At 34.7% G+C, this 25,429-nt stretch overlaps 1 protein-coding gene across 2 annotated transcripts in view; it reads left to right on the top strand.

Annotated features, from left to right (window-relative positions):
- LOC129219335 (ganglioside GM2 activator-like) overlaps positions 1–24,304 on the top strand; it is a 42,043-nt gene extending 17,739 nt beyond the window's left edge. For both annotated transcript variants that reach the window (XM_054853695.1, XM_054853696.1), the window contains exons 3-4: positions 17,476–17,641; positions 24,148–24,304. In XM_054853695.1, coding sequence (XP_054709670.1) covers positions 17,476–17,641; positions 24,148–24,249 — 268 coding nt within the window. In that variant the 3' untranslated portion in view covers positions 24,250–24,304. The remainder of the gene's footprint in view (positions 1–17,475; positions 17,642–24,147) is intronic.
- Positions 24,305–25,429: the final 1,125 nt, after the last annotated feature.

The raw sequence follows: 25,429 nt of genomic DNA, 5'->3' as shown, positions 1-25,429 counted from the left end.
CAAAAATTATGTTTAAAAGTATTATCGATGGTGTTTAAAGAATAAAATTATTTTTTCCTTTTTAGAGCAATTTTGAAGACGGTTCTATTTTTTTTTCCAAAATCTTTTTATTTTGCTTTTTCATTCAAGTGTTAGAATCATTTCCTGTTAGCGGTTAATGTCTCGATAGCGTTAGAAATTTCTTTTGGTTTTTTAACTGTCGAAAAACTTCATGTGCATTTTATTTTGTTACTCTTGATTAACGTTTATGAAACGATTTTGTTTTTCCGTAACTGTAATATCCCTGAATATTTTTGGCTCTTCATGTAAATAATTCATAAGTACAGCTATGCTTCATTTTCGGAATACGTCATGTTTCAGTAAATGTATAATTTCTCACATTATTTAAATAATTATTCGTCTTTAAATTATAACGATTTGTGACAGATCTTTGATACCAAGTAAAGGGGTAGATATTTATTGTTATATTAATTCTTAACATTACTTTTTGTAAAAAAAAAAAAACTCATCAGATCTTTGAATTTTTCACATGTTTTTAACGGCCCCAGAGTTATTATTAATATTATTTATTTTATGAATTTTTAAGAAAACAATAAAGATTTCACTGGTTCGCAAAGTTTTTCATTTGCTTTTACCGCGCCCGTGGGTCAAAAGAGGTTGAGAAACACTGAGTTAGAGCAATGAGCACTTCTTAACTATGTTGAAAACTCTGAAATATGATCAAATGCTGTAATTACATGTTTTAATCATTTCCAGTACCGAGTTCAATGTGAAAAATGTCCAAAACGTAGAATATCATAAATCAAAACAAAACTAAAAAAAAAAAAAAATACACAACTGTATTCAAAAACGCACACAATACGGGGGAGGGGGGAGGAGGATCTATAGTAAGGGTGCCATTTCTCTCTCTGAATGTTCTTTTTTTTCACTCCGGCTGTCTATTTTTTAAAAGGTGCCTGTTTTTCACCCTATTTAGAGGTGCGATTTCGGCTCCGTATTGGGTGCCGCTGGTGAACAAGCGTTTCTCCCCTGAAAGGTGCCGAATACATCCTGTAGTTTTAACCCTTCAAGCGGCTGTGACGTAAAATTCCTTCATCCAGCGATGTATCGAAGAGCGGCCGTGTCGAAATATTTCGCCATGAATATTCTTCCATAGAATTTTACGCTGCAACCGTTCTCGAAGCAGAATATTCAAGGCCAAATTTTTCGACACGGCCGCTCTTCAATACATCGCTGGATGAAGGAATTTTACGTCACAGCCGCTTGAAGGGTTTTAACAGTGTAGTTGGAAAAAATGTTTGGTGAAACTTGCCTCAGGGTTTAGGGGATTCGCCAAAAGAAAGAGAGAGAGAAAAAAAAAAGGTGGTTTAAAATCAATTTCATTATATTTGTATTGTTTTTACAATAAACAAATTTAAAAAATATATATTTCTGGTGACGGCGTTACCCCGCGTCCCCCTCCTCTATCGCACTACATTTTTGCAAGTACATGCAAATACTTTTTCTTTAAATTTCAGGAGGATCAACTGCCATCTCCTGACCCCCTTAAGTGGTGGGCCTGCTTTCATCACCAATAATAAGATAAAACTTAAGTTTAACCTTGTTTTAAAGTTGTCGTTTCGCTGGTAAAACTTTCCACTTTGATAAGCTTGATAGTGTTTCTAAACTTTAACACGCACAAGTAAAGCAGGGGTGCCTATTTCCTCCAAGAGCGATAGTACTACCCCCGCCCTCCTCCCCCAATACCTGGAAGGCCTCACAAAAACAAAAGCCCCCCTCAGACGAGAGAAGAATACCCCTAAAAACAACCCCCTAAAAATTTTAATGGAGTAGTCTATGCCTCACCCCCCGATAGTTACCCCTGAGTAAAGAATTTACTTAAGCATCTTTCACGCACACTTTGTCCAAAAATGACCAAAAATGGCAATGAGATGTCTTGTCAGATGCAGATGTTGAATTCGCGCCGCACTTTCCATTTCCGAATGAAACTCGCTAAATTTGGCGACTTTGCTTAAAATTTCGGCAGACTTTTTGACCTCATATTTCGATAACGGGGCCACGAGGGCACGTAAGTTTTGTGCCACAAACATATTTTACGGTGCTCTTCCAAATGCCACCAGTTTAGATTTTTTTCGAATTTCCTTGGTCGTGTGGTTTGCTGGTTAGAATCTTATGTAACCAAGTACCCTTCATATCATAAAGAAGCAATTCTTTGGCGAATAGTCTGGGATGGTCTTTTAACTCATACTTCTATCAGAGGTGAACATCCTCCCCCCAAGACCAAGGGCGCACCACGTAAATACCCCAAAGAGCACCCAAGAGCGAGCTCCCCAAAAGAAAAAAATGCCCCTGTAAACACCCCCCTCAAGATTTCAATGTCGCAGTCTGCACCATAACCCCCTACCCCCTTCAGGTGGACCCCCCTGCTTTTATTGACTTAAATAAAGTGAATGGAGTATCAAATGCCTCGTGTAAATTATTTCTATAGCAGTAGCAGCAACCAAAAGTTGTTATAAAACTTAAAATATTTTTTAAACATCCCCCTAATGTTTGAATCGAATCAGTTGGAAACGTAGGGTATGTAGAAATAATCCGCATAATCACACTTGTAGTTGTTCTCAAAATGAAACTAATAGTGAGTGACCCCTTTGTGACACAAGGAGGGCATTATGAGAGGGCTGATTGTTTCTAAACAACTGTGTAGGTCATACAATTGTTTGAAAATCGCACTGAGGAAAAAGTAGTTCAGCAAAGCTGAGTGATCAGCTTTTTTTTTTTTTTTTTTTTTTTTTTTTTTTTTTTTTTTTTTTGCAGTTTTGTTCCAAAGTATATGATGAAGCACACTTGAACTGCTCTTGTATCCTCTCCATAATATGAATATAAGTAGAATATTATAAGGTTTAGAAAAATGCAAAAACATTTTAAATTGTTTTTTTTCCCCTCTAGTCAATTCGTAAATTCATCATTTTTTAAAATTTATTTATTTTATTTTATTTACTTCTTTCTTTACAGTGGTCAAGACTTTTGTGTTATATAAGTACTTATATTCTTTACATAATAAAATATTATCTGGTGCTATGTAGTCGTATAAGGTTACAAACCCTGCAATGCAATTTTTACGTACATATATCTTCAATATTAAATGATTATTCCTTGTTATGTGTTGATAGTCCGATTTCTTTTTTGCGCGATCACAACACATACTTATTAAACTCACTTGCCTGAGGTTAACATTGTTCTGATTTTTTCAGGTTGCCATGAAGATGAGAATAAGTCTCGCCTGTTGTTTTAATATTTATAAAGAAGGAAAATTTTCGTCGCCATAGTTACAAATCGTTTGAATTCATTCAAAGCTTAGCTTAAGCATATTTTACCTTTAAAAGAAGGGTGGAGGGGGTTTAAAATTACGGCCTCCACAAGCGGGACTACTCTTGCGCGGTGGCGTCTATGCCCTATACACACACACTCACATATCTACACACACACTCACATTTCTACACACACACTCTCACATATCTACACACACACTCACACATCTACACCCACACTCGTCTACACAAAGACCCAACGAGTAGGGTCTAAGTTTAGCAATAAGGTGTGTACGTGAGAAGGCAAAGAAACAATACGCAATTATTTACATTTTCTTCCCAAAACGACCCCACTGCGCAGATCAACTGGTTTCTAGGCAAGTGTTTTCAAGTTCACATCTCTCTCTCACCCGTCAACTTCGTATTTCAGCATTTTTTCCCAATCAATTCCGAATTTCTAATTCTGTTCATTCAATTTTGAAATGTTTACTTGAGTAAGATGTTGGCACTTTATGTTTCATTGAACTGCAATTCTTTTCCGAAAATAACAAACTAATTTTATTTGTCTAAAACGTTAAGTTAGAAAGCAAAGAAGGGGGAATGGCGTTCAAACAAACTCTTCTGGTCTATTATGACTAGCAGTAGCCGCACGGCGATGCCCGTGCTAAGAAGTTAAAGGAAGTCCGTTGAACAAAAAAAATCCACGCCCCCTCCCCTTCTGACGTGATATGATCATTTTTCTTCAGTAAAAATGAGTACACACCTTTTCAGAAGACCTATTAAAGTCTCTTTGGAATTTAAAACTATTCGCCAAAAAAAAAAAAAAAAAAAAAATTAACAGTAGCTTTAAAACTTAAAATAATCCTTCAACTACATAATTCATTGCTTAACGCGCCAAGCAACCATCACGCTACCGTATAACCCTACTACCCTTTAGCGAGTGAAGCGGGTTTTTTAACTGTAATTTAAAGTGTTTCGCCAAATAAACATTGCTACAATAAAAACGTTATAAAGAACAATCACAACTGAATTATACAAATCCAATTATTTACTGAGACAAGTAACTATCTTCAACTATAAGAACAAAAACAAACGTTGAAGAAATAAGGAAAACAAAATCCAATAGAAAAATCCTTCAAACTCAAATTACCTGTATGTACCTGAACATCGCAAAAAAAAGTATTCAAAAATCTGTTCACTGATCACAACAGTGTAGCATGGGCATGGTTCTTCGCAGCTATCGACACTGTCGGCCAGCGCCTTCTCGAAGAGTTAGTTAACTTACCCAGTCATCTATTAGGATTTCATAGAATTAAACAATTAATTAAACATTTAATTTGCAATTACAAATATTTCGGTCGATCTGATTTTTAAAAATAGCCTATAGCCTTCCTCAATAAATGGAATATTCAACACAAAAAGAACTTTTCAATTCGAACCAGTAGTTCCTGAGATTAGCGCGTTCAAACAGTCTCTTCAGCTTTATAATATAAGTATAGACATAAATTTTCCCGTTTTCATAATTTTTTTATTTCTACTGCGCTCCTATTAGTCGTAGTGCGATGTTATATAGCCTATAAGCCTTCTCCAATGAATGGAAACACACAAAAAAAAATCCAATTCGAACCAGTAGTTAATGAGATTAGCGCGTTCAAACAAACTCTTTAGCTTTGTATCTTTAGTTAATTGATAAGAAAAGTAATCAAGAAAAGTAGTAAGAATAATATATATATATATATATATATATATATATATATATATATATATATATATATATATATATATATATATATATATATATATATATATATATATATATATATATATATATATATATATATATATATATAATTTTTTTACAAATCATTTTTATCATCGTTTAAGATTTTCTCTGAAAAGTTCCCTCGAGATTTGCCTCATGGCTGACTCGCCGCTCTCATAACATTTCTTATTGCTGCTCCACTTCTATTAGTCATAGCGTGATGAAATATAGCCTATAGCCTTCCTCAATGAATGGACTATTCAACACAAAAAGAATTTTTCAATTCGAACCAGTAATTCCTGAGATTAGAACGTTCAAACAAACAAACCCTTTAGCTTTATATTATTAGTATAGATTGCTATTCAAAAATAAATGCAAATGTTGTACCGTGATACGCAAAAACACACTGCAAAATTTCGAACAATTTGAAAAACCACACTCTATACACTCATGTGTATAATTTTAAACACATGTTAACCGCTATATTTCCCCTGAAAAGGTGTTATTGACGGCGAGTGTAAATTGGTGTAAATCACAAAACTCTACGTTTCATATCTCGGCGAATATTGGTCGTACTAATTTCAAACTTTTTGTGTTAAAATTATTTTTCAATGGAGATTATTTCCATAAATAAAAGTAAGGGAACCTGGGGTCCGTAAAAAAAGTTAAATATTGTGTTTTTTGACTCATTTTTATTTTCACTTCAAACTTTAAATATCTGAACTCTACGTCTGATTTTCAACATTTTTGCAATTAAAAGTATGCAACTAGGACTAACGGTTGCGGAAATAGAGGTCTTGCAGGTTAAAACGGAACACCCTGTACAATTTTAATTCCACCTGATGACTAAGCCGCACAGGAAATGGGTTCCACTTGGCACAGAGACTCAAGAAAATCTCACCGTATGTGGCCGTGAGTTATCCTGTTGAAATATGGACGTTGGAAGCCTAGTGATTTTGATACATAAAACATATTAAGAGAATACGACTGTCATGGTTTGGTCTAAAAGACCCTTGCTTGCACCTATATTTCCCTCGACTATTAAATGAATTCTGTAAAAGTTGTTTTTCTGCCAGCGCAGTGCCCACGCAGGAAAACAACCTGTCCCCGCCCACTAAGACTGAGTCTCCATATTAGCCGAATAATCGGCAGAAACTGAAGGCAGAGGCATAAACGTTGCGTAATCAAGAGATGAAAAATGTTGAATTTTTACCGTTTCTGACAGCGTTTTTGACACAATTTCATCGACACATGATACCGAATTCAAATTACAATGCTCAAATGATTTGTGATTCTGGGAAAGTTCAACAAAAAGATAAACGGAGTACATACACTGTTATAACCAGGGGTTCCAGACGAGTGAAAATATTCCCTCTAAGGTGAAAGCATAGTGCCTGAAGGAGCAATGCAGGCCAGAAAATGGAGCAAAAGAGCCAAAACAGCATGCAATCGCAGAAAGACTCATTGCGCATGCGCTTTTTGCCTTAGACATACATTCAACCACCTCAATATGGCGGACAAATAATGATTGCGTTTGTGTGTCTTTCACATTGAATGAAGTACACCATTGGATTAAAACACAACTTTTCTAGGATTAATTATCCGAAATTACAAGTAAGTACAGCTTTTGATCACTTTGTAGCTTTTAGGGCTTTCAAACATAGTTAAGTGTTTAAAAGTGCATTTATTGATTTTCAGTAACCGATAGTCTTCTAGTTCCCGTTTACCGTTACTATCGTGAAATTTCCATCATTCAAAACGCTACTAAAAATATCTGTCATTACTTTCTTGAATACTCGATAAGCAGCTTTTATTAATCACCAAAAGAACATTAATAAAAATGTTTCTTGTGCTTCGTAATTATAACAGAAAGCTAGCGAGAAAAAAAAACATCTCTCAGTCTAGCTCTTTTTTTTTTTTTTTTGCTTTCTCATTCAAGAGTTAGAATCATTTCCTGTTAGCGGTTGATGCTCGATAGCGTTAGAAATTCCTTTTGGTTTTTTATTTAACTGGTTGAAAAACTTTATGTACATTTTACTTTGTTACTCTTGATTTACGTTTATGAAACGATTTTGTTCTTCCGTAATTGTAATATCCCTGAATATTTTTGGCTCATCATGTAAATAATCCATAAGTACAGTTATGTTTCATTTTCGGAATACGTCATGTTTTAGTAAATGTATAATTTCTCACATGTTTTAAATAATTACTCGTTTTTAAATTATAACGTATTTGTGACAGATCTTTGATACCAAGTGGAGGGGTAGATATTTATTGTTTTATTAATTTTTAACATTACTTTTTGTTAAAAAAAACATCAGAACCCTGAATTTTTTCACACGTTTTTTAACGGCCCCAGAGTTATTATTCATATTATTTATTTTATGAATTTTTAAGAAAACGATAAAGATTTCACCGGTCCGCAAAGTTTTTCATTTGCTTTTACCGCTCCCGTGGGTCAAAAGAGGTTGAGAAACACTGAGTTAGAGCACGATCAGATGAATTAAAGCTATGAGCACTTCTTAACTATGTTGAAAGCTCTGAAATATGATCAAATGCTGTAATTACATGTTTTAATCATTCCCAATACAGAGTTCAATGTGAAAATGTCCAAAACGTAGAATAACATAAATCAAAACAAAACTTAAAAAAAGAAAAAAAAAAACACAACTGTATTCAAAAACGCACACAATACGGGGGAGGGGGGAGGAGGATCTATAGTAAGGGTGCCATTTCTCTCTCCGAAGGTTCCTTTTTTTCACTCCGGCTGTCTAGTTTTTAAAAGGTGCCTGTTTTTCACCCTATTTAGAGGTGCGATTTCGGCTCCGTATTGGGTGCCGCTGGTGAACAAGCGTTTCTCCCCTGAAAGGTGCCGAATGCATCCTGTAGTTTTAACAGTGTAGTACCAATATTAGCAATTTAAAAAAAGGAATATATACATGTATAGTGATGAACGCATTATGAATAAATCCATACTTTTAGCTGAAACAATGACTACATTTAGAGTTTACTCAGATACCTACTTCATATTATTATTTAAATGGATTGCTTTGTAAAATAAAGTACCTCAAAATACACACACGCAAAATATCTTCAAATATTTTGTGCTCTACTTGAAATTTCAAATGAAAAAGCTACTGCACTTGCTTAGAACTCGAAACAATAAATTAAATTTACGTCTTGTGATAGCATATTTACAAGAACTCAACGTTAAATAAGTAAATCACAGAGTAACATTTTCGCATGTTGCGTTGTTATTCATGCTCTCTTTCATCGAGGTCATCTTTGGCCTGGAAACAGGACAGCACCACTTTTAGGCATAGTTCTGAAGGGGAGGGAAAGTCTCAAAGAACGTTTTACCCATGGTAACTGCTAACGACCGATCACGAGCGGGACCGCCGCGAATCTTAGAGAGAAGAGGAAAAAATATTGTGGGCCTGGTCCTCGCAAAACGGGAGATTCGTTAAGCGGTGGAACTGAACCTTTTGTTGCGCGGCGTTTTTATAAAGTTTCGTTGTTCTATGAATAATTTCATCAGTTAAATAATTAGTAATTGTTGTTCTTGTAAACTTTATGTTCCAAGAATTAAATAAAACGTTTAACGTGTTATTTTGAATAGAAAACCTGCATTTTTTTAGTCCTCTTTGACATTTCGAATTGCGTTTTTTTTTTTAATTATGTTAATATTTGCCAGAGTCATGTTTGTCTACTAAAAAAAAAAAAAGAACATGTTCCCGAGAGACTCCACGGGAAGGTATGGTTGGCCCTTATTCTCTCACCCCCCCCCCCCCCGCAATGAATTTAATGAGACTTTCTTAGGCGCATAAATGATTTTTCATCTCTCATTAATGTAACTGGATTAGTTTATTTTTCTTGAAAAGTTAATATCTACGTTTGGATAATTGTTCATTTTTGTGTGAGTGTTCAAAAGTATATTTAAAAAAGCAGAAACTCATTTTAAAACAAGTTCCATCATAGGACGATTGCAGCTTTCATTCTTCATTCATTTTGGATTCAATTCTGGAAGCTTTTGTTTAACTGCCCTTTTTAAAACACCTTTCAAATTGTAAGATACTTAGAACGAAATTGAGTTGCTTGCAATTTTGAAAATAGTAATTTAGCAAAATTATATTTCATGCATACATTTTAAAATATTTTCATTTACTTCATATGAAGACGTATTCTGATATAAACGTTGCGATATTAACCAAGTCATATCGTAAGTACGAATACATCATTTGAGCATGTCCATGAAACTAGGGAAATCACAGTAAAAAAAAAAAAACTTCATTGTATCTGTAATTTTTTTCTTTCATATGAGGTAAAAAATACTATATTTTCATAAAACTAAGTGAAAAAAGTTTTAAACATATTTTTTGTTAGTTTTATAGGCAAGTTGTGACAACACTATTCAGTGCCCATGTGTCGTTGCATTAACGATTCTTAAAGTTAATCTTTTTTTTTCACTTGGGAAATTAATTGCTATGTCTAGAACCTTATTTTTTATTGAAATGTAGTTTATCTAGGAAGAAATTAGACCAACAATGAAACTTTAAACTGTTATAATTGTCTTGTAGCAATTGTTTTAAACTAGGCTTCATACTCTCTCTAATGTAACATCAATCACAAAATTGTATAAAAGTTTGCATTGCTTAAACAAAAACAAACCCAAGTCTATAAAAAGTCATATTCTCTTCATTTATGATGATATTTTTAATATTAATCCCTTAAATATTTAAAAATAGTTGCATTTAATTATTTAAAACTTATTTAAAGTATGTAACATCAGTCACATTTCTCTTTTCGTTAATAAACCTCAAACAAATTGCACAAATAGTATTGACTGCTGCAGAAAGGCAAAAATGGAGGTTATATAAATTAAGAAATAAAGGAAAACAGGAAAATTACTAAAAGTAAAACAAAGTAGAAGCTGAAAAGAGCGGATGATAAAAAATAAATAAATAAATTTTATTTTAAAAACTTAGCATAATTACCAAAGTTAGTTTGAAATAAAATTAAAACGATAAATTAGGTGAAGAAATAGAACAAGTATAGAACAAATTTAAAATATTGAAGTCACAGGTTTAAATTAGCAGCTGCAATGCCCCTCTTTAAAGTAATGAAACCTTGGTAAAATCTGTTAGTCATTCAAAGCGCCCTTTATAATATCTTCACAAAAGAAAACTGCTGCTGTAAAAATTTTCCTGGCATAAAATTTGACAAAGAGATAACTCCTAGTTCTTCATGTATTACATTTGAATAAAAGTGCTACATGATCAATACAGAAATATTTCTAAATGTCACAGCTTCATGCAAATTTCAGAACTATCACCATCCGAATTGCAATCATGTTACAAAGAGTTACATTTGAGTAATACTTCTTTTTTTTTTAATTCAGAAGCTGTAGCAGGTGTTTATCAACAACCCCTTTTTTTACAGTAAAGGAGAGAATCATTTCCAGCCAGCAGAACATGTTCCAAAATTGTTGACTCCAACTGGAGAACGGGTTCTTGAAGAATATGACAAACGATTGTATCATGAGAAGTTAGACATAATGAAATTGAAAACTAGGAGTATTTAGTAACTGTCAAGATTCAAGCAGTGAAACATTAGAAATAGCCTGTCAATGTGGATTAAATGTATTATTCACATGAGAGAGGAATGATATATTTAGCGCACTAGGTGTAGTAAAGGCAAGAGGACTTTTTATTTTATGAAATACATCAAAAATATAACTTTTAAAACTTTATAGATGAACTTTCCAGTATTTTAAATAGAATTTGACAATTTTATATGCTAATTTTATTTTCAAGGAGAAATAATTTATAATTACCGCAATTTATTGTAAATGTAACATCAGTCACAAAATCTTTGTATCATCAGTCACGGGTGTTAAATTATTTGTATACTTATAGTTTTTGAGTTATTTCAATAAAACAAAGTGCTTTCATCAAGTCTAAAATCTCTATTTTAAGGGGGAAAAAATCTGTTTAGATTTTACGTTATTAGTTTGAAGAGAATTTCAAATTATATATAAGTCACTTTTCTCAATGTCTCTTCTGCGTAACATCAGTCACGTGTTTTTATTCACCTTAATTTCATACAAAAAAAAAAAAAAAAAAAAAATCCCCCGAGTCTGAAAACAAGTGTGGGGGCAGTGATGTACCACATCATGATATTTTAGATCAATTTCAGAAGAAACAAAATTTGATTTCAAGACTGCTGAATTTATAAGTAAAAAATAGAGTCAAATTGTAATGTCAGTCACCGTGGACAAACCCATTTACGGTTTCATTAAAGCATAAAATTAGTTAATTAGCTTATCCTGCATACGTTAAAAATAAAAAAAGGAGGGTCTAAGAACATATAAAACATTTAAACGAATTCAATCCACTTACATTGAATTTAAATCAATTTATCGTGCTCTAATCATTTTGTCTTTAAGTAAAAGTATTTTTTTAACTAAAGCGAAGGAAAAAAAAGGTAGTAAGAAACTAAATCCATGTTAAAATATTAAAAAACACAAAGCACAATGAACGATTACGGAATTTAAAAAATCAAGTGGAATATGTGATAACTTTTGCAAAATTTGGCCGATATGCAAATTAAAAACACAAGACATCTACATAGAGCTATACTGGGCGAAAGAAATTTCGTATCGCTTAGCGCAAGTTAAGATGGCGTTTAACTGGTTTGGCCCAGGCCAATAAGATTTTTTCCCCTTATTCGTGTCGGTCCCGTCACGGGACCTTTGGGGCAACGGCTCGGTGGAACTCACTTGTTTCAAGAGTGAGGGAAATCATGCAGTTTTAGGCAATATATTTATGAAAAGTAGCGGGGCACGGGACTAAGGGGGGGGGGTGAAACGTTTGTGAATAAAGGGGGAAGTGGATCAAAAATGTTGAAGAAAAGTGTGACTTCATTTGAGAACAGCCCCACGGTCAGGCTCTGGAATAAAAAAGATTTTTGGCCTTGGACGAGTTTGTTTTTGTTTGGGTTCAAAAGGAGAAATTCTTAGATTGACTCAACGCCAACTATTTTTTCGGCAACTTCTCTTTCCTATTTCAACAAATAGGATAGTCTAAGCCTCAACCAATTGGATGTCTTTTTACAAGAGCCTAACTATACTTACGTTTGAAACCTGGGTTAAGTATAGGACCGCGCCGTCCTTATGTGCAAGGTCGTGCAAAACACGACGGCGCCAGAGTTAAAAAGGCACTGAGCTCTACCGATGAAAAATTTTCCAAATAGGGGGAAAAAATCTCCGACTGAAAAAATAAAATTGAACTTTTCATTTTTTCAAATGGTGGGTGAAATTATACTGCTCATTGAAACAAGAAATTTGTCTCGCTGCCTATCTTAAAGAAAAAATTATTTCCTTGTTGTGTCAAAACATGCTATTCCAAAGCGCAAGCTTTTACACTGAAAACATTTGACGCTAACTAATGCGTAAATTAGCATTTTTCTTCCTAATGTGCAGCCGTGAACGCTTTTTCGGTTGTGTCTCTGGGTGAGCATACGAAGCGGCGCGGCGCAACAAATTTGCTATTCCTCATTTACTGAACTCGAAATAACTTTGAGATATGAAGTAAAAATGTATACTGTATTCCAAAATTAAATATTAACCACGTTCCGATTTTCGGACATACGGAGAACCAGAAGAAATTTTTTCATTTCGTTATGTCTTAAATGTATTCTTCGAACTAGGTTTATTTTTTAAATAAAAAATGCCACCACCATCTTGAGTTACATTTGGTATGTAATTAAAGTTCATATTTTTTACTTTAACAGTTTAAGGTGTATAATAAGTCCGTAGTGTCAATAAAGGGTAGGGGTGCGCCCCTAGGGGATATTCGAAAGTGATTTAAATACGTATGAAAAAATTTCGTGAATAGTATTAGTCAATTAATGAAGATTTTAACTTCTTATATTTTCCTCGTGAAAAGTTCTATGATATTCTAAATCACTTAAATAAGAAAATTTAGAAACAATTCATTTTTAGTATTAAGATCTTCACATTTCAGCTTATAAAATGTCAGGGAGATATCTTAGTTCCTTTTAAAATATTGTTTTTTAATAAAAAATTTCCATGTTGCAGGTTATTTGTCAGCTAATTAAGCTCCAACCACATTTTCCTTTTTTTTTATTTCCCCTTTTGTTTTACCCTTTTTATTCCGTATTGAGATGAAAATATTTTCAAAAAACCAAGACCTGGAAGCCCACTCCCCCCCAAAAAAATCATTACATATCATCCTCAATTTGAGGGGAGCCACCAAATACCTCGTGCTCTAACAACGTTGAAGATAGTCTTAGATTGCGTTTTTGGAGCTTCTTTTTCGAAAAATTGCCGAGACCCTAACGTTAATAGAAAATGTTCAACAGTTGCAATTTTAAGTCTTTAATTTCAAAAAATGTTCGTGGAGGGGTGTCCCAAACTCTGTTATATCACCAAAGAACGACGAAAATTGAGCTTTTAAAATTACAATTTCAAAAAAAAAATAAGAGGGCGAACCTCTGATCCTTTCTTCCTAATACCATTATGAACATTTAAAATCTTTGTTTTGAGGACTTGAATTTCGAAACGTTGGGAGGGTTGACGCTTAATCGATCAGAAACTCGCTTAGACCTATTACTTTCCCTAACGGCAACACTAATGGTCTAAAATCGCATTTTTCAGACATCAATGTCGGAAAATATTGCAGAGCTTTCCGGAACTTTTTCTCCCCCTTACAGCTCCAAAGATCGTATAAAATTGCGTGTTTCAGCTGATGAAGAATTGAAGCTAAGTTCATATGGAAAAAAAAAGTTAAATGTCCTCCCCCCAACCTAAAACTAATTTTCGGTTGCGTCACTGTTTCCTAACTCTTAGCCGACAGTGTCAATCAGTTTACAATCGGATCCCGACTTACGCGAGGGATGCGTTATTCCAAGACCCCTAGCGTAAGTCGAAATTTCGCGTTGTGGGAGAACGTATGTTCAAAAAATTTTTATAAGCATACCCAATTATTTTAAACCTTTGTAAACACCCTCCGAATTGTTTAAAACCATTTCTTAACTATATAGTACCGTATCTTTTATAAAAGCCTGGCTGTTTACTGTATTTCAGAAGAAAAAAAATTATTTAACATACATTACGGTTATGAAGCACAAAATCAATGATCAATAGGAGAGAGAGACATGAAATAAAACAGTACAGTACTTGCGTTATGCACATTACAGTATTATAATGGCACTAAACAGTAGATATAGTAAACTTAATTACAATTTTAAAAATGAAGAAGATGATAGTTATGCAGAGCGATCAGACTGTTATCAGTCTTCTGACAGTGCATGCAAATCAAGAAACTCGCCAGAAGAAGAGGAAGAAGGGAGTGATGGTTCATCTTCGGGATTTTTAGTATCATCTCGTGTTTTTTCGGTGGATCACTCACTTTTATCAGAAAGGATGTTATCTTCGGTTGCCTTAGTTTTTTCTTCTCTAAAACCAATGCCACTGCTTTTTGAACTGCTTCACAGTGAATGTCTTCAGGAGCAAAGCCTTCACAATCATGCACGATATTCGGTCAAAGTTTCTTTCAACTTGCATTGGTTGTCTGTGTTTTCATGGCTTCTAATGATGTGTCTATGTTTTTCAATGCAGAGGCAATTGTGTTATTACATACTACTTCCAGTACTCTTTTAGGTTTTAAATTTTCAAAACTGTTCATTGCTTGCACAATGTTTTGGAGACACTACCTTGTATAAAGGACTTAATAACGTTGCCTTAATAACGCTTGGGAGCCATTCTGTCTTATCAACGTTCATATGTAGAATGAAAAAAAAAAGTAAAGAATCGGAGCGGTTATGTGTCCGAGTACACTTATTCAAAGCGAAACATTATAGAATAGTAGGGGAAACCCGGGTAAAGTGAATACCTTAAGCTTTTCTTGATTATTGTCGTTTAGTTATAACTTTAGAAAATGAAACAAATGTTTATAATCAGTCTTCATTTAATGTACTTGCGTAATGCAATAACAATTGTCCTTAATATTAATTACACTATTAGATATAAGGCCAGTTTTCAACAATGGCATGAATATCCACTTTGCCCAACACCCCGGGTAAAGTGGATTTGTTACTAGGGCAAAGCGAACAACAACATTATTTGTCATGAAACTAAACATTGAAAATTAAATAACCATCGAAAATTAAAGGAACATATCCAAAAAACATTTTTTTGCTACAATGCTAATTATTGTAGTTATTGCAAACAAAGAAATTAAACTTAAAAATAAAATAAACGTAGAAAATAAAAATAACACATTTAAATTTTTTTTTTTTTTGCAGTGCTAATTGTTGTTGTATTACAAACAAAGAAACTGAACTTAAGAATAAAATAAGCATCGAAAATTAAAGGCTTATATTAAAAAGCATTTTTCTACAATACTAATTATTGCAGTAATTATTGTAACAAGCAAAGAATTTTCTTTTAAAAAGTCAACATCCAAAATTTAGGAGCATATTAAAAAAAAAAAAACATTTTTCTGCTACAATACTAATCACTGCAGTTATCACAAACAAAATCATTACCATTTTTGAATGCTGAACACTATGACACCACTCAGTACAAATAAGACATTGTATCCTGTTTTCTATTGGCTGATCAGCTGCTTCAATGAACATTTTATCACAGAAAATGCACATTACATCATCAAATTTCTTTTCTTCCTTCTTCTTATCATTCTCTTATGCAGTCCTATGTTTTGTAGTAGAGATTTCTGATTAGTCTTTTTGGTACTTGGTCTTTTTAATAGTCTTCTGAGAAGGTTTAGTCGAAACATCATCTAGTTACTTCATGAAAGTCTTTTTTGATTTTTCAAATTTTTGTCTTTGATTGTCCTTTACTGGAGTACTTGCCTGGAGTGTAGATCTCTGTAGTTTTTATTTACGTGTTGTTATTGGTTTTACAGGATGAGGAATAGGTAGTAAAACGGAAGGACTGTAGTAGTTCGTAGAACTTTCAGGTTTAAGTGAAGCGGCGGGAACATCATTGCCTTGGAATTATTCTGTTGTTTCAGATCCCATGGGAGTATAAGGACGGTCTTCAATGGTAGTATTGTCTTGAGATCTTAATATTGAAGGACTTTCAGTTTCGAATGAAGTGACGTGTCATGACCGGGCAAAGTGAATATAGTATTCACTTTGTCCAATCCGCTTTGCCCTTCAGGTATACATTTTTGAGGTTACTAAAAATCACTAAAAAACCAGAGAATCTAAACTTGTCATCTACGGATAATTGAAAGCTACATAATCGTACATTAAATCCTACTCATAACAAAGAACATGTCACAAATAGTATTGAAGTTATAAAGGAAACACTAATCTCTGTAAACTAATATTTTTTTCTCCAAAACATACTTCGTTCGCTCACTGGCGTTGTATTAGGTAAACCTGACCCGACGTGTTTGCCGCACACGGAGCGGCAATAGGCGACCGTGGCTATGACAACGCGGCTGCCGGCCAACTAATTATTTGGGAGTTATAGGCAAAATTCGCTTTGCCCAGGGTATCCACTTTAGCCGGGTTTCCCCTACAGTGTGTGAACTTCAGCTTACTGTGATGCTAAAAGAAAGTAAATCCATTCACGAAACCAATATTTAGTTTCAATGAAACCCATTCCAATGCTCCGCGACTCCTTTCCAAAAAAAAAAAAGTCATATAGCAGGCGAGCAATTTACGTCATCAAAAAAAAAAAAAAAAAAAAAAAAAAATTCATGAAAAACTCGCGTTATAGCCGTTTCGCATAAGTCGGATCGCGTTGTAGCGGGATCCGATTGTATTTAGTATAAGATGTCATCACCATGTAAAATACATTGCTTTCAATGCTATTTAAAAAATAATAAAAACTTATGTTTCAATAAATGTATTTAATTGTACATTTTAACAAAGCACAAAATGTTTACACGTTGTTTTTTAAAAATAAATTAAATGCCTAAGGTATTTTTTCCCATATTATATTTGTCTACAAAACCTCACTCCAGGTGCAAACCATATTTCCCCCGAACACCACTGCATGAAGGCGCTCAAAAGACATTTGCACGACGGCGCCGATCAGGCTCAGCGCGGCCCTGGTTAAGTAGAACATCAGAACGGTTACCAAAAGTTGTGAATTTCATCAAATGTTGCTAAAGCCCCTTCCAGGTTCTTGCTGTTTTGGAAGAATAGGATTTCAGTTAGCTCAATGTGGGTTTACGTGTCGTGAACATTTTTGGCTTATGCGTACTTTTTCTATAAAAAGCTCAGTTCAAAATTTATCCAAAAAAAAAAGAGATAATTATGCATGTAATCCATTAATTTATTTTTCATTTAGCCATTCAAAACCTTTTTTCTCCCTTTTTGATTAATTAAAATGTGTCTTTGTTTCAGTGAATATGATGTATGTGAAATGATTAAAAATCATCAAACGGAATTTTGCCCCATGTTTCCTCCTCACGCTCAATGTGGATGCCCATTGAAGAAAGCCGTATATAGCTTGACAGATGCCCCTGTTGCTATTCCAGACTTTGGAGAAATTTTTGCGAAAATATTACAAGTAAATACTTTCTCATCATTAATCTGAAATTAATTTTTTGAAAGGGGGTGAAAAAATGAAATTGGGAAACTCAAACCATTTTTTTACGTTCTTCGTAGATACACTATCACCGTAAATTTCCGCGAACTACTTGCTAAACATTGAAAATATATGTGACGACTGCACACTATACTGCGGTCACGGAAAAGATAAACCGAAAGTAAAATAAATAGTTGCCTGAAGGTTTGCCTCTATGCATTTTAGGGGATTTTTTTCTGGAATAAAAAAAAGGTAAACCAATACTATTCATTCGCCTATGCCGTTTGTTTGGCACCAATATGTTCTTGTCCAAGCAGAGCCGGTGGCGGATTGGTTCAAGAAATCGGCCCTCGCATAAAGGGATGTTACGGCGCCATAGCTTCTATAGATAGTAATTTTTACAAAAATGATGGGGAAACGATATCACTTAAATATGAGGAAGTTATTCAAAAAAGTTAAATACTTTCTTTTAAATAAAATTTAACCTATGAGATTCTTTTCTGTGTTTTAATGGTGAACAATTGATACAAGATAAGCTAAACCTTTGTTTGTTTAAAAAAAAAGGTAATTGTAATAACCTATTTAAGTATTTTTAATTGCCTGGTGCTGCATTGATTATTTCCGTAATGATATCGTCTAACATTATTTCAGTTAGAATAGGGAGGCGAGGGGTGTGTGCGACCCCTTAATTTTTTCAAACACATGTATCAATACAGAGAGAGATAGGGAGTAGATTGATTTTCTTGCATATGGGAGTTATTAAATAGTAGCATTAGAAACCTAATTGTAAGTTTAACATTGAGTGTATGGGGGTCCTGGGGTCTCTCCCCCGGAAATTTTTGCAAATTGTAGTCCTAAAAACGCAATTTTAGATGATCTCTGGTGATATTAGGGAGAGCGGAGGTTCAAGGGTCCTCTTCTGGCAATTTTTTGGAAATGAAACTCCGAACTTGCATTTATATATTATCTTCAAATATGTTAGGAAAATGGGGTCTGGGAAAATTTCAAAATGTTAGCTCTGAAAACGCAGTTTTAAAAGATTTTGGGTGATGATAGCGAAAGGAGAGATTCGAGCAACATCCACCAAGAATTTTTTTGAAATTGAAATCTTAAAAAGGTAATTATAAGCTTTTTTTGATAAAAACTAGGACATCGACAGTTATTCAGAAGTTAAGTTCCAAAAACGAAACTTTTACCGATCTTCGATGATTTTAGGAGGAAGAGTTATGACGAGGCTCTCCTTGGAATTTTTTCGAAATTTAAGCATTAAAAACCAGATTTCTGACATGCTTTACTGATGATGACGAAAGGGAAGGGGGGGGGGGCGACTTTCTTTGAAATTTTTCGATGCTGTAGATTTGAAAACGGAGTTATGAACGATCTTTTATAGTGTTACTAAGAAGAGAGGATCGAGGGCGGTAAACAATCGAAACTACGGAAAGAGAAATTAGAGGGGTAATATTCAACACGGAAAGATGAGGTTAGTGGACAATGGAAGATATAAAGGTCTGGTGTACCTGTGAGTCCATGACACCATGACATGGACTTTTACATGATACAGAATCTGAAAGTGAGAAACGAAGAAGATCGATAGGGAAAGGACTATGGCCAGTTACAAAAATTGCTTGGTGTGTGGTGTTTTAGATTTAAATTTGAGATTTTAATTAAATTTTTGGGAATAGGTCAAAGAAATTTTCTGTCATGATGTTATGGGAAAAGTGGGGATTTGAGGGTTTTCCTTTTTTTTTCTTTTTTTTTTTTGTTTGAGACTGAAGCTCAAAAAAGGTAATTTTAAACGATCTTCGATGATATTATGGGAAGGAGATGCTTAAAGGGCCCTCGAAATTTTTTCGACACTGATTTCTGACGCTCTTTATTGATGCGGTGGGGATGTTTCTAGGTCAATTGCGGCGGAAATACTCTCCTCGAAGTTTTTCGAAGCTGAAATCCCAAATACGCTGTTGTAGGCGATCTTTAATGACGTTAAACTAAGGAATGAGGTTCGGGAGTTTTTCCCAGGAATTCCTTAAAAAACTAAGTTTCAAAAACGCACTTTAGGCAAGCTCTGGTGACTAAAAAGGAAGATATAAACCTCTTTTGGATCCCTCTCTTCCCCCCTTTTGGCTACATCCCAGTCTTCCTTTATTTATTTTATTCATAAAAAATATGAAACACCCTCCAACAGTGTTCTCCTTAAAAACCATTTACATTTAGATTTTCCATAATAAAATCTTCAATTTACAGCCTAGTATTCTTATTTGCTTGAATTGCAAGCCATCTGCGGCCCCAGATAAAAAAAAAAAAAAAAAAAACTTTTCTTGAACTGATCTGGTGCTTTGGTGACTTTAAATAACCTTAATGATCTTTGGTCTTTTTTTTCCCACTCTATTTTATTTTAAATATCATTCCCTTTTCACCTCTTGATAAAGTTTTGTTTAAATTTTTGATTCATGCATGATTTTTACATTCAAGCACTTAGAACTACTGGTGTGACTATTAATTTTAATATACTTTCTATCTCTCTCGATATACTTTAATTTTTCACCTATTTAAACCATATTTCTGGGGCCTGTGTATTTTTCTTTATAAATAACTATGATTTTCAGGATGATATTTTTCATTACAAAAAAAATAGGAAAGGTAAATGGAACAAAAGGTGTGTCGGCGGCCCGTGAGAATCATATATTTTTTATATAATCATTTTTAACATGAAGGGTCTTCAACCGTTGGTTTGAACCCTTCGAGGGATATTGAGTGAGATAAACTGAATATTTTATTTTTCGCAAAAAAAAAAAAAAAATGTTGGAAACGCACATTTAGGAGGTCTTTACTTAAATAATCTTCATAATAGAGAATTTTGGATGTTCCAAATTGTGTTTTAAGATTGCATTTTCTGTTAAAGTTTTATTAAAAAAATCCTTTTTGTCACTTTTATTGCAATTATTATGAACTACAATTCATAACAATTGTGAATTCTATTCATAAGTAAAGTAAACGTGAATTGCAATTCATCGATAAAATTGAAAAATGGACAAAAGTATTTTAACTTTTAAATACTGCCCTTGTTTTTCAGTTTTTTATTGCATTACTAAAATTAAATTGGCGGTCCCTTTTCTGAAAAACTGGACTGGTGTAGCACCCACACGGCCCCCTTAGCGACCGCCTTGCACCCTCCATCCGCGGGCTTGAGCCCATGCGTAAAGAGGGATTGAAGCTAGAGAATTTACTTAGCGGTATTTACATTTTACTGTTTGTAGACAGGGCAACTGAACGGCCCGAAACATGACCGGTACACCGGGCAAATGCCCGGTTGCCCACCGCCACTGAGCAGAGCACGTGATTGACGTCCCCAAATAGCACATTTCTTTCTCTATCTTTTTGTTCTAGTCTATCCCTCCCGTGAACGCAAGGGCGGGTCCAGAAATGTTTCATGCAGGGGGCGGTTGTTTTTTCAACTAACCTCCTATTACTGATTCATACATGCTGGAGGGGGGGGGAGGCTGCCACAGCATTTTTATCTAAAGCAACTAAAATGTAGAGATTTAGCCCAGAAGTCCCCGGAACTTATTTTTTTTTTCCGTTGAAAGAGGTATTCTAAAATTGCGTTTTAGAACTTCAATTTCGTAAAAATTCAGTAGGAATGCTTCGAAACTCATCCCCTTAATATTATCGAAGGTAGTCTAAAATTGACGTTTTTAAACTTCAATTCCGAAAAGTTTCCGGGAGTTTAATTCGAACCGAATTCCTTTCCTTATCGTCCTTAAAAATGGCCTAATACTTGCGTTTTTGGATTTCAATTCAGAAAAAAATGCCAATGCAAGGTACCTTAAGGGTGGAGCGATCGCCCCCACCCCCCTCCCTTGTATCCGTCCTTTGAACGCTAATATTACGCACAACAGTTTCACAAGAACGTGTAAAATAGTTGATAATTTTCAACTTTCACTTTACAGATCTAAAACGTATATGCTTCGAAATACACTGCTCGACATTGAAAATGCAACACCAAGAAGGAGTGTTCAGAAATTTATGCAAATTTTAGAGTAGACGTACATCACTGAGTTATTTAAATGATGTGAAATGCGCAGCTGTCCGACGCACGTGAAGTAAGATATAAGGGAAGGAACTTGCAGAATGGGCAATATTCGTGTCGTTATTTCTGACTGGAGAATTATCGAAGAAATTTTGTTTTTGTCTTGGAGGATTCGTGTAATACGCGAATGCCAGGCCGCCGTCAACGAAGGCACTTCCAGCAGACAGACGATTTTACGAGGGGTATGGTGATCGGACTGAGAAGGGGAGGTTGGTCCATACGTCAAATCGCAGCTGATACCCACATGGATGCATGGATGCAAGCACGGTGCATCGGCTGTGCCGAAGATGGTTGGAACAATGAAATGTGGCAAGATTGAGGGGTGCAGGGGCAGCCAGAGTGACGTCAGAACGCCTGGATTGACGCATCCACCGACAAGCTGTAGCAGACCCACAAGTCACTTGTTCCTCGATTCTGCAGCAGGTGCAAGATACCATGAATGTTCCCATGTCAACCAGAACCATTTCCCTTCATTTGGTCTCACGTGGTTTGCAATCACGGCATCCGCGGAGAAGACTGCCATTGACTTCACAACATAGACAGTAACGTTTAGTATGGTGCCGGACTAGAGCGACGTGGATGACAATGTCGAAATATCGTGTTCTCAGATGAATCCCGCTTCTGTTTATCCAGTGATAGTCGCCGCATACGTGTGTGGCGTCGACATGGAGACAGATCTAATCTGGCAGTAACTGTGGAAAGTCCCACCGCACGACAACGCAGCATAATGGTTTGGGGCGCAATTGCGTACAATTCCATATCACTTCTAGTTCGTATTCAAGGCACTATGACGGCCCAACAATACTTGGATAATGTGCTGCGGCCGGTGGCAATCCCTTACTTTCAAGGACTACCTAATGCAATTTTTCAGCAGGATAACGACCGACCACACAGTGCTCGCATCTGTCAACATGCTCTCCAAGGCACACAGATGCTTCCCTGGCCACCATACTCTCCTGACCTGTCATCAATCGAAAATGTGTGAAATGTGATTGGACGCCGTTTGCAGACTCTATCCCTGCTTCGTTCAGAAGACGAACTGTGGCAAATGGTTGAAAGGGAATGAATGGAGAGCCATCCCTCTGGACATCATCCGCACCTTTATTGACTCTGCCTAGACGTGTTTCTTCGTGTATCGCTGTTTGCGGTGGTCCTACATCCTACTGAGCCGACGCCGTTCTCGCTCTGTATTCTGCCTATCATTTTGAAATTATTATCATTTATTATTCCTTGCTGTCTCTGTTTTTTTTTTTCAAAATTTCATCACTTTCTGACCACTCCTTCTTGGTGTTGCATTTTCAATGTCGAGCAGTGTAGATGGGTTAAACTTTTAAGCATCGTGTACTAAAACAGTTTCCTTTGCAAAATCTCATCTTTCAGATAGAACGACATTGCTCCTTTCTTTTCAAGATTTCTAAAATTTCCATCAACATTGATTTTAGTTTTAAATTCTACAAAAAATAAAAATATTTTTTTTTTATTTGTATCTTAATGTTTTTATTGTGACTCAAATTTACAAATCAAATAAAGGTTATTTTCTCAATTTGTAAACTTTTGCGTCTCAATATCTTTCGACTAAATATTTATTTTCATAATTTAATGACATATTTTATTTAATACACCCACAAAGAGTATTAAAAATGCGTATCAGCCACATTTTAGCGGAGTTACCTCCGCACCTCCACTGTTGTTTCAAAACCGGCCTTTTTCAGCTACTTTTACTTTTGAAGCAGGGTCAAGTAGTGACAAAGTTAATAAAATCAAAAATTCATACAAAATGGCCTGTGGCTCTTAAACAGGGACGGATAAAGACTACCATTTAAGGGAGGAGGGAGTCGTGCTGATGAATGCCTCCCTACTACCTTACGAAGGAACCTACGGTTTTGGGTGGGATTTTTTTTTGTTTTTTGTTTTTGAAACTGCTGGGTGTCAATAAAAATCACCAAATCGGCAATAATGCACCCAACCGGGAAAAATGTTAGTAATTAATTTCAGTGGCAATAAAAGGTTTTATATCAAATTTTTACTTTAAAATTTTTTAATGAATTAAAAAGATTACTGCAATCGTTTAAATTTTATTCATAAATAAGTAGTTTGAACACAATGTGGGTGTTCAAAGCATCGACGGTTTAGGGGGGAAGGCATGACCCTCACGACTCTCCCCTTGTATCCACTCCCGCTCTTAAATCATATTAAGACAAAGAAATGAAACAGTACCACACCAAAGTAGGATGGGGACTTAAAAAAAAAAAAGAAAGAAAGAAAGAAAACAAATATTGAAAAATTAAAGCAAGTTTGATGATTATTTAAAGCTTTCCTGGATTTTTACTAGTCAGAGAATCATAAGCATTATAAGTTTTAAAGAAATTGTTTAATTGGATGCATTTTTTCTTAACAGGGTGGTTATGAAGGAAATATAACATTCATTGACAAAAGCAGCGGAACAGAAGTGGGCTGCATTGCAATTACTTTTCAGATCGAGCCTTCCGAACTGCTTTGAGATAGTCTTTATTTAGAAGCACTGTTTTATTAAATAAATGAGTTATGTATATTTGCTGGAGAATTAAAATATGATAAAACTTTTTGTCTTTTTCTATGCACGACTTCATGTTCGCATGTAAACATAATTTTGTTGATATCTTTGAAAACACGTGTCATGTTTTCTTTGCAAAAGGATGTTCCTACTGAAATCAAAGCAAAATTAATCTGATACATATAATAGTGTTCGTTAGAAGGGAAAAAACTGATGAACTGAAAAATGTAATAATGATAAGCTACTCATCTGAAGCTACAGTGATTCATACTCAAGACCAACATTAAGAAAAGCGTGTCTCCGGCAATTCACCCTCTCCAGCGTTTCGCCATCCAAATGATTGACAGGTGAAATCAGGTGAGGCATCATCACACTTCAGTGATTTCCCTACAAAGTAGGCAGAGAAAAGTCGTAGGGATTATTTATCCCTATCACTGAGCTTAAAGAGAGAAAATATTCCTAAAAGTTTTAAGATCCCTTGACCCCACCCTAGCCCCTTATCACCTCGTGGTTGTTCATTTGCACATGGACATTGAACTATAAGTAAGGTGGAATGACTGCTGAGGGAGAAAACGATGTCCGAAAAAAGCTCTCATTCCTCCTCACCGTTTGACAGGGGTCTAGACGGCAAGACAATCTGGTAAGGGAAATCTGCTTTGCTCAAGATACCGAAGAGTTTATTAACATAGAACACAACTCCAGTATTTAAAATAATATCCCTCTTAGGTTCGCACAAAAATGCATTTTGATTTCATAACAAACTGTTTGTTTAATGAACCGATTTACTCAATTTTTTTCCCCTTTCGAATCATTATTTAAACACCTTAAATAAATAATGAAAAGGGAGGATCATTAATAGAGTTCTCATTTTTATGTTTGAAGAAGATATATACATAATTACAAAATAAGTTTGTAAAAAAAAAACGGATTGAAAAATTCAGAATCCTTCAAAGAAAGAATTTACAGAAAATATTACCGAAAGAGTTCTATAAAAATGATTAAATTATTACAAGGCAAGTTATTGACAGTGTCAAAAAGTTTTCATTCTGTTTGGCTTGATAAATAAACGTGAAATAAGTTCGTGTTTTAGTTAAAGTGAAATATTTTATTTCTTTTTAGTAAGCCATTTTAAAAATGTTTCAATATG

This window comes from Uloborus diversus, chromosome 3, assembly GCF_026930045.1.
Source record: "Uloborus diversus isolate 005 chromosome 3, Udiv.v.3.1, whole genome shotgun sequence".
In the NCBI taxonomy this organism is placed as follows: domain Eukaryota; kingdom Metazoa; phylum Arthropoda; class Arachnida; order Araneae; family Uloboridae; genus Uloborus; species Uloborus diversus.
Note: the sequence above shows the minus strand (reverse complement) of the source record. Positions and strands in the feature narration are given on the sequence as shown.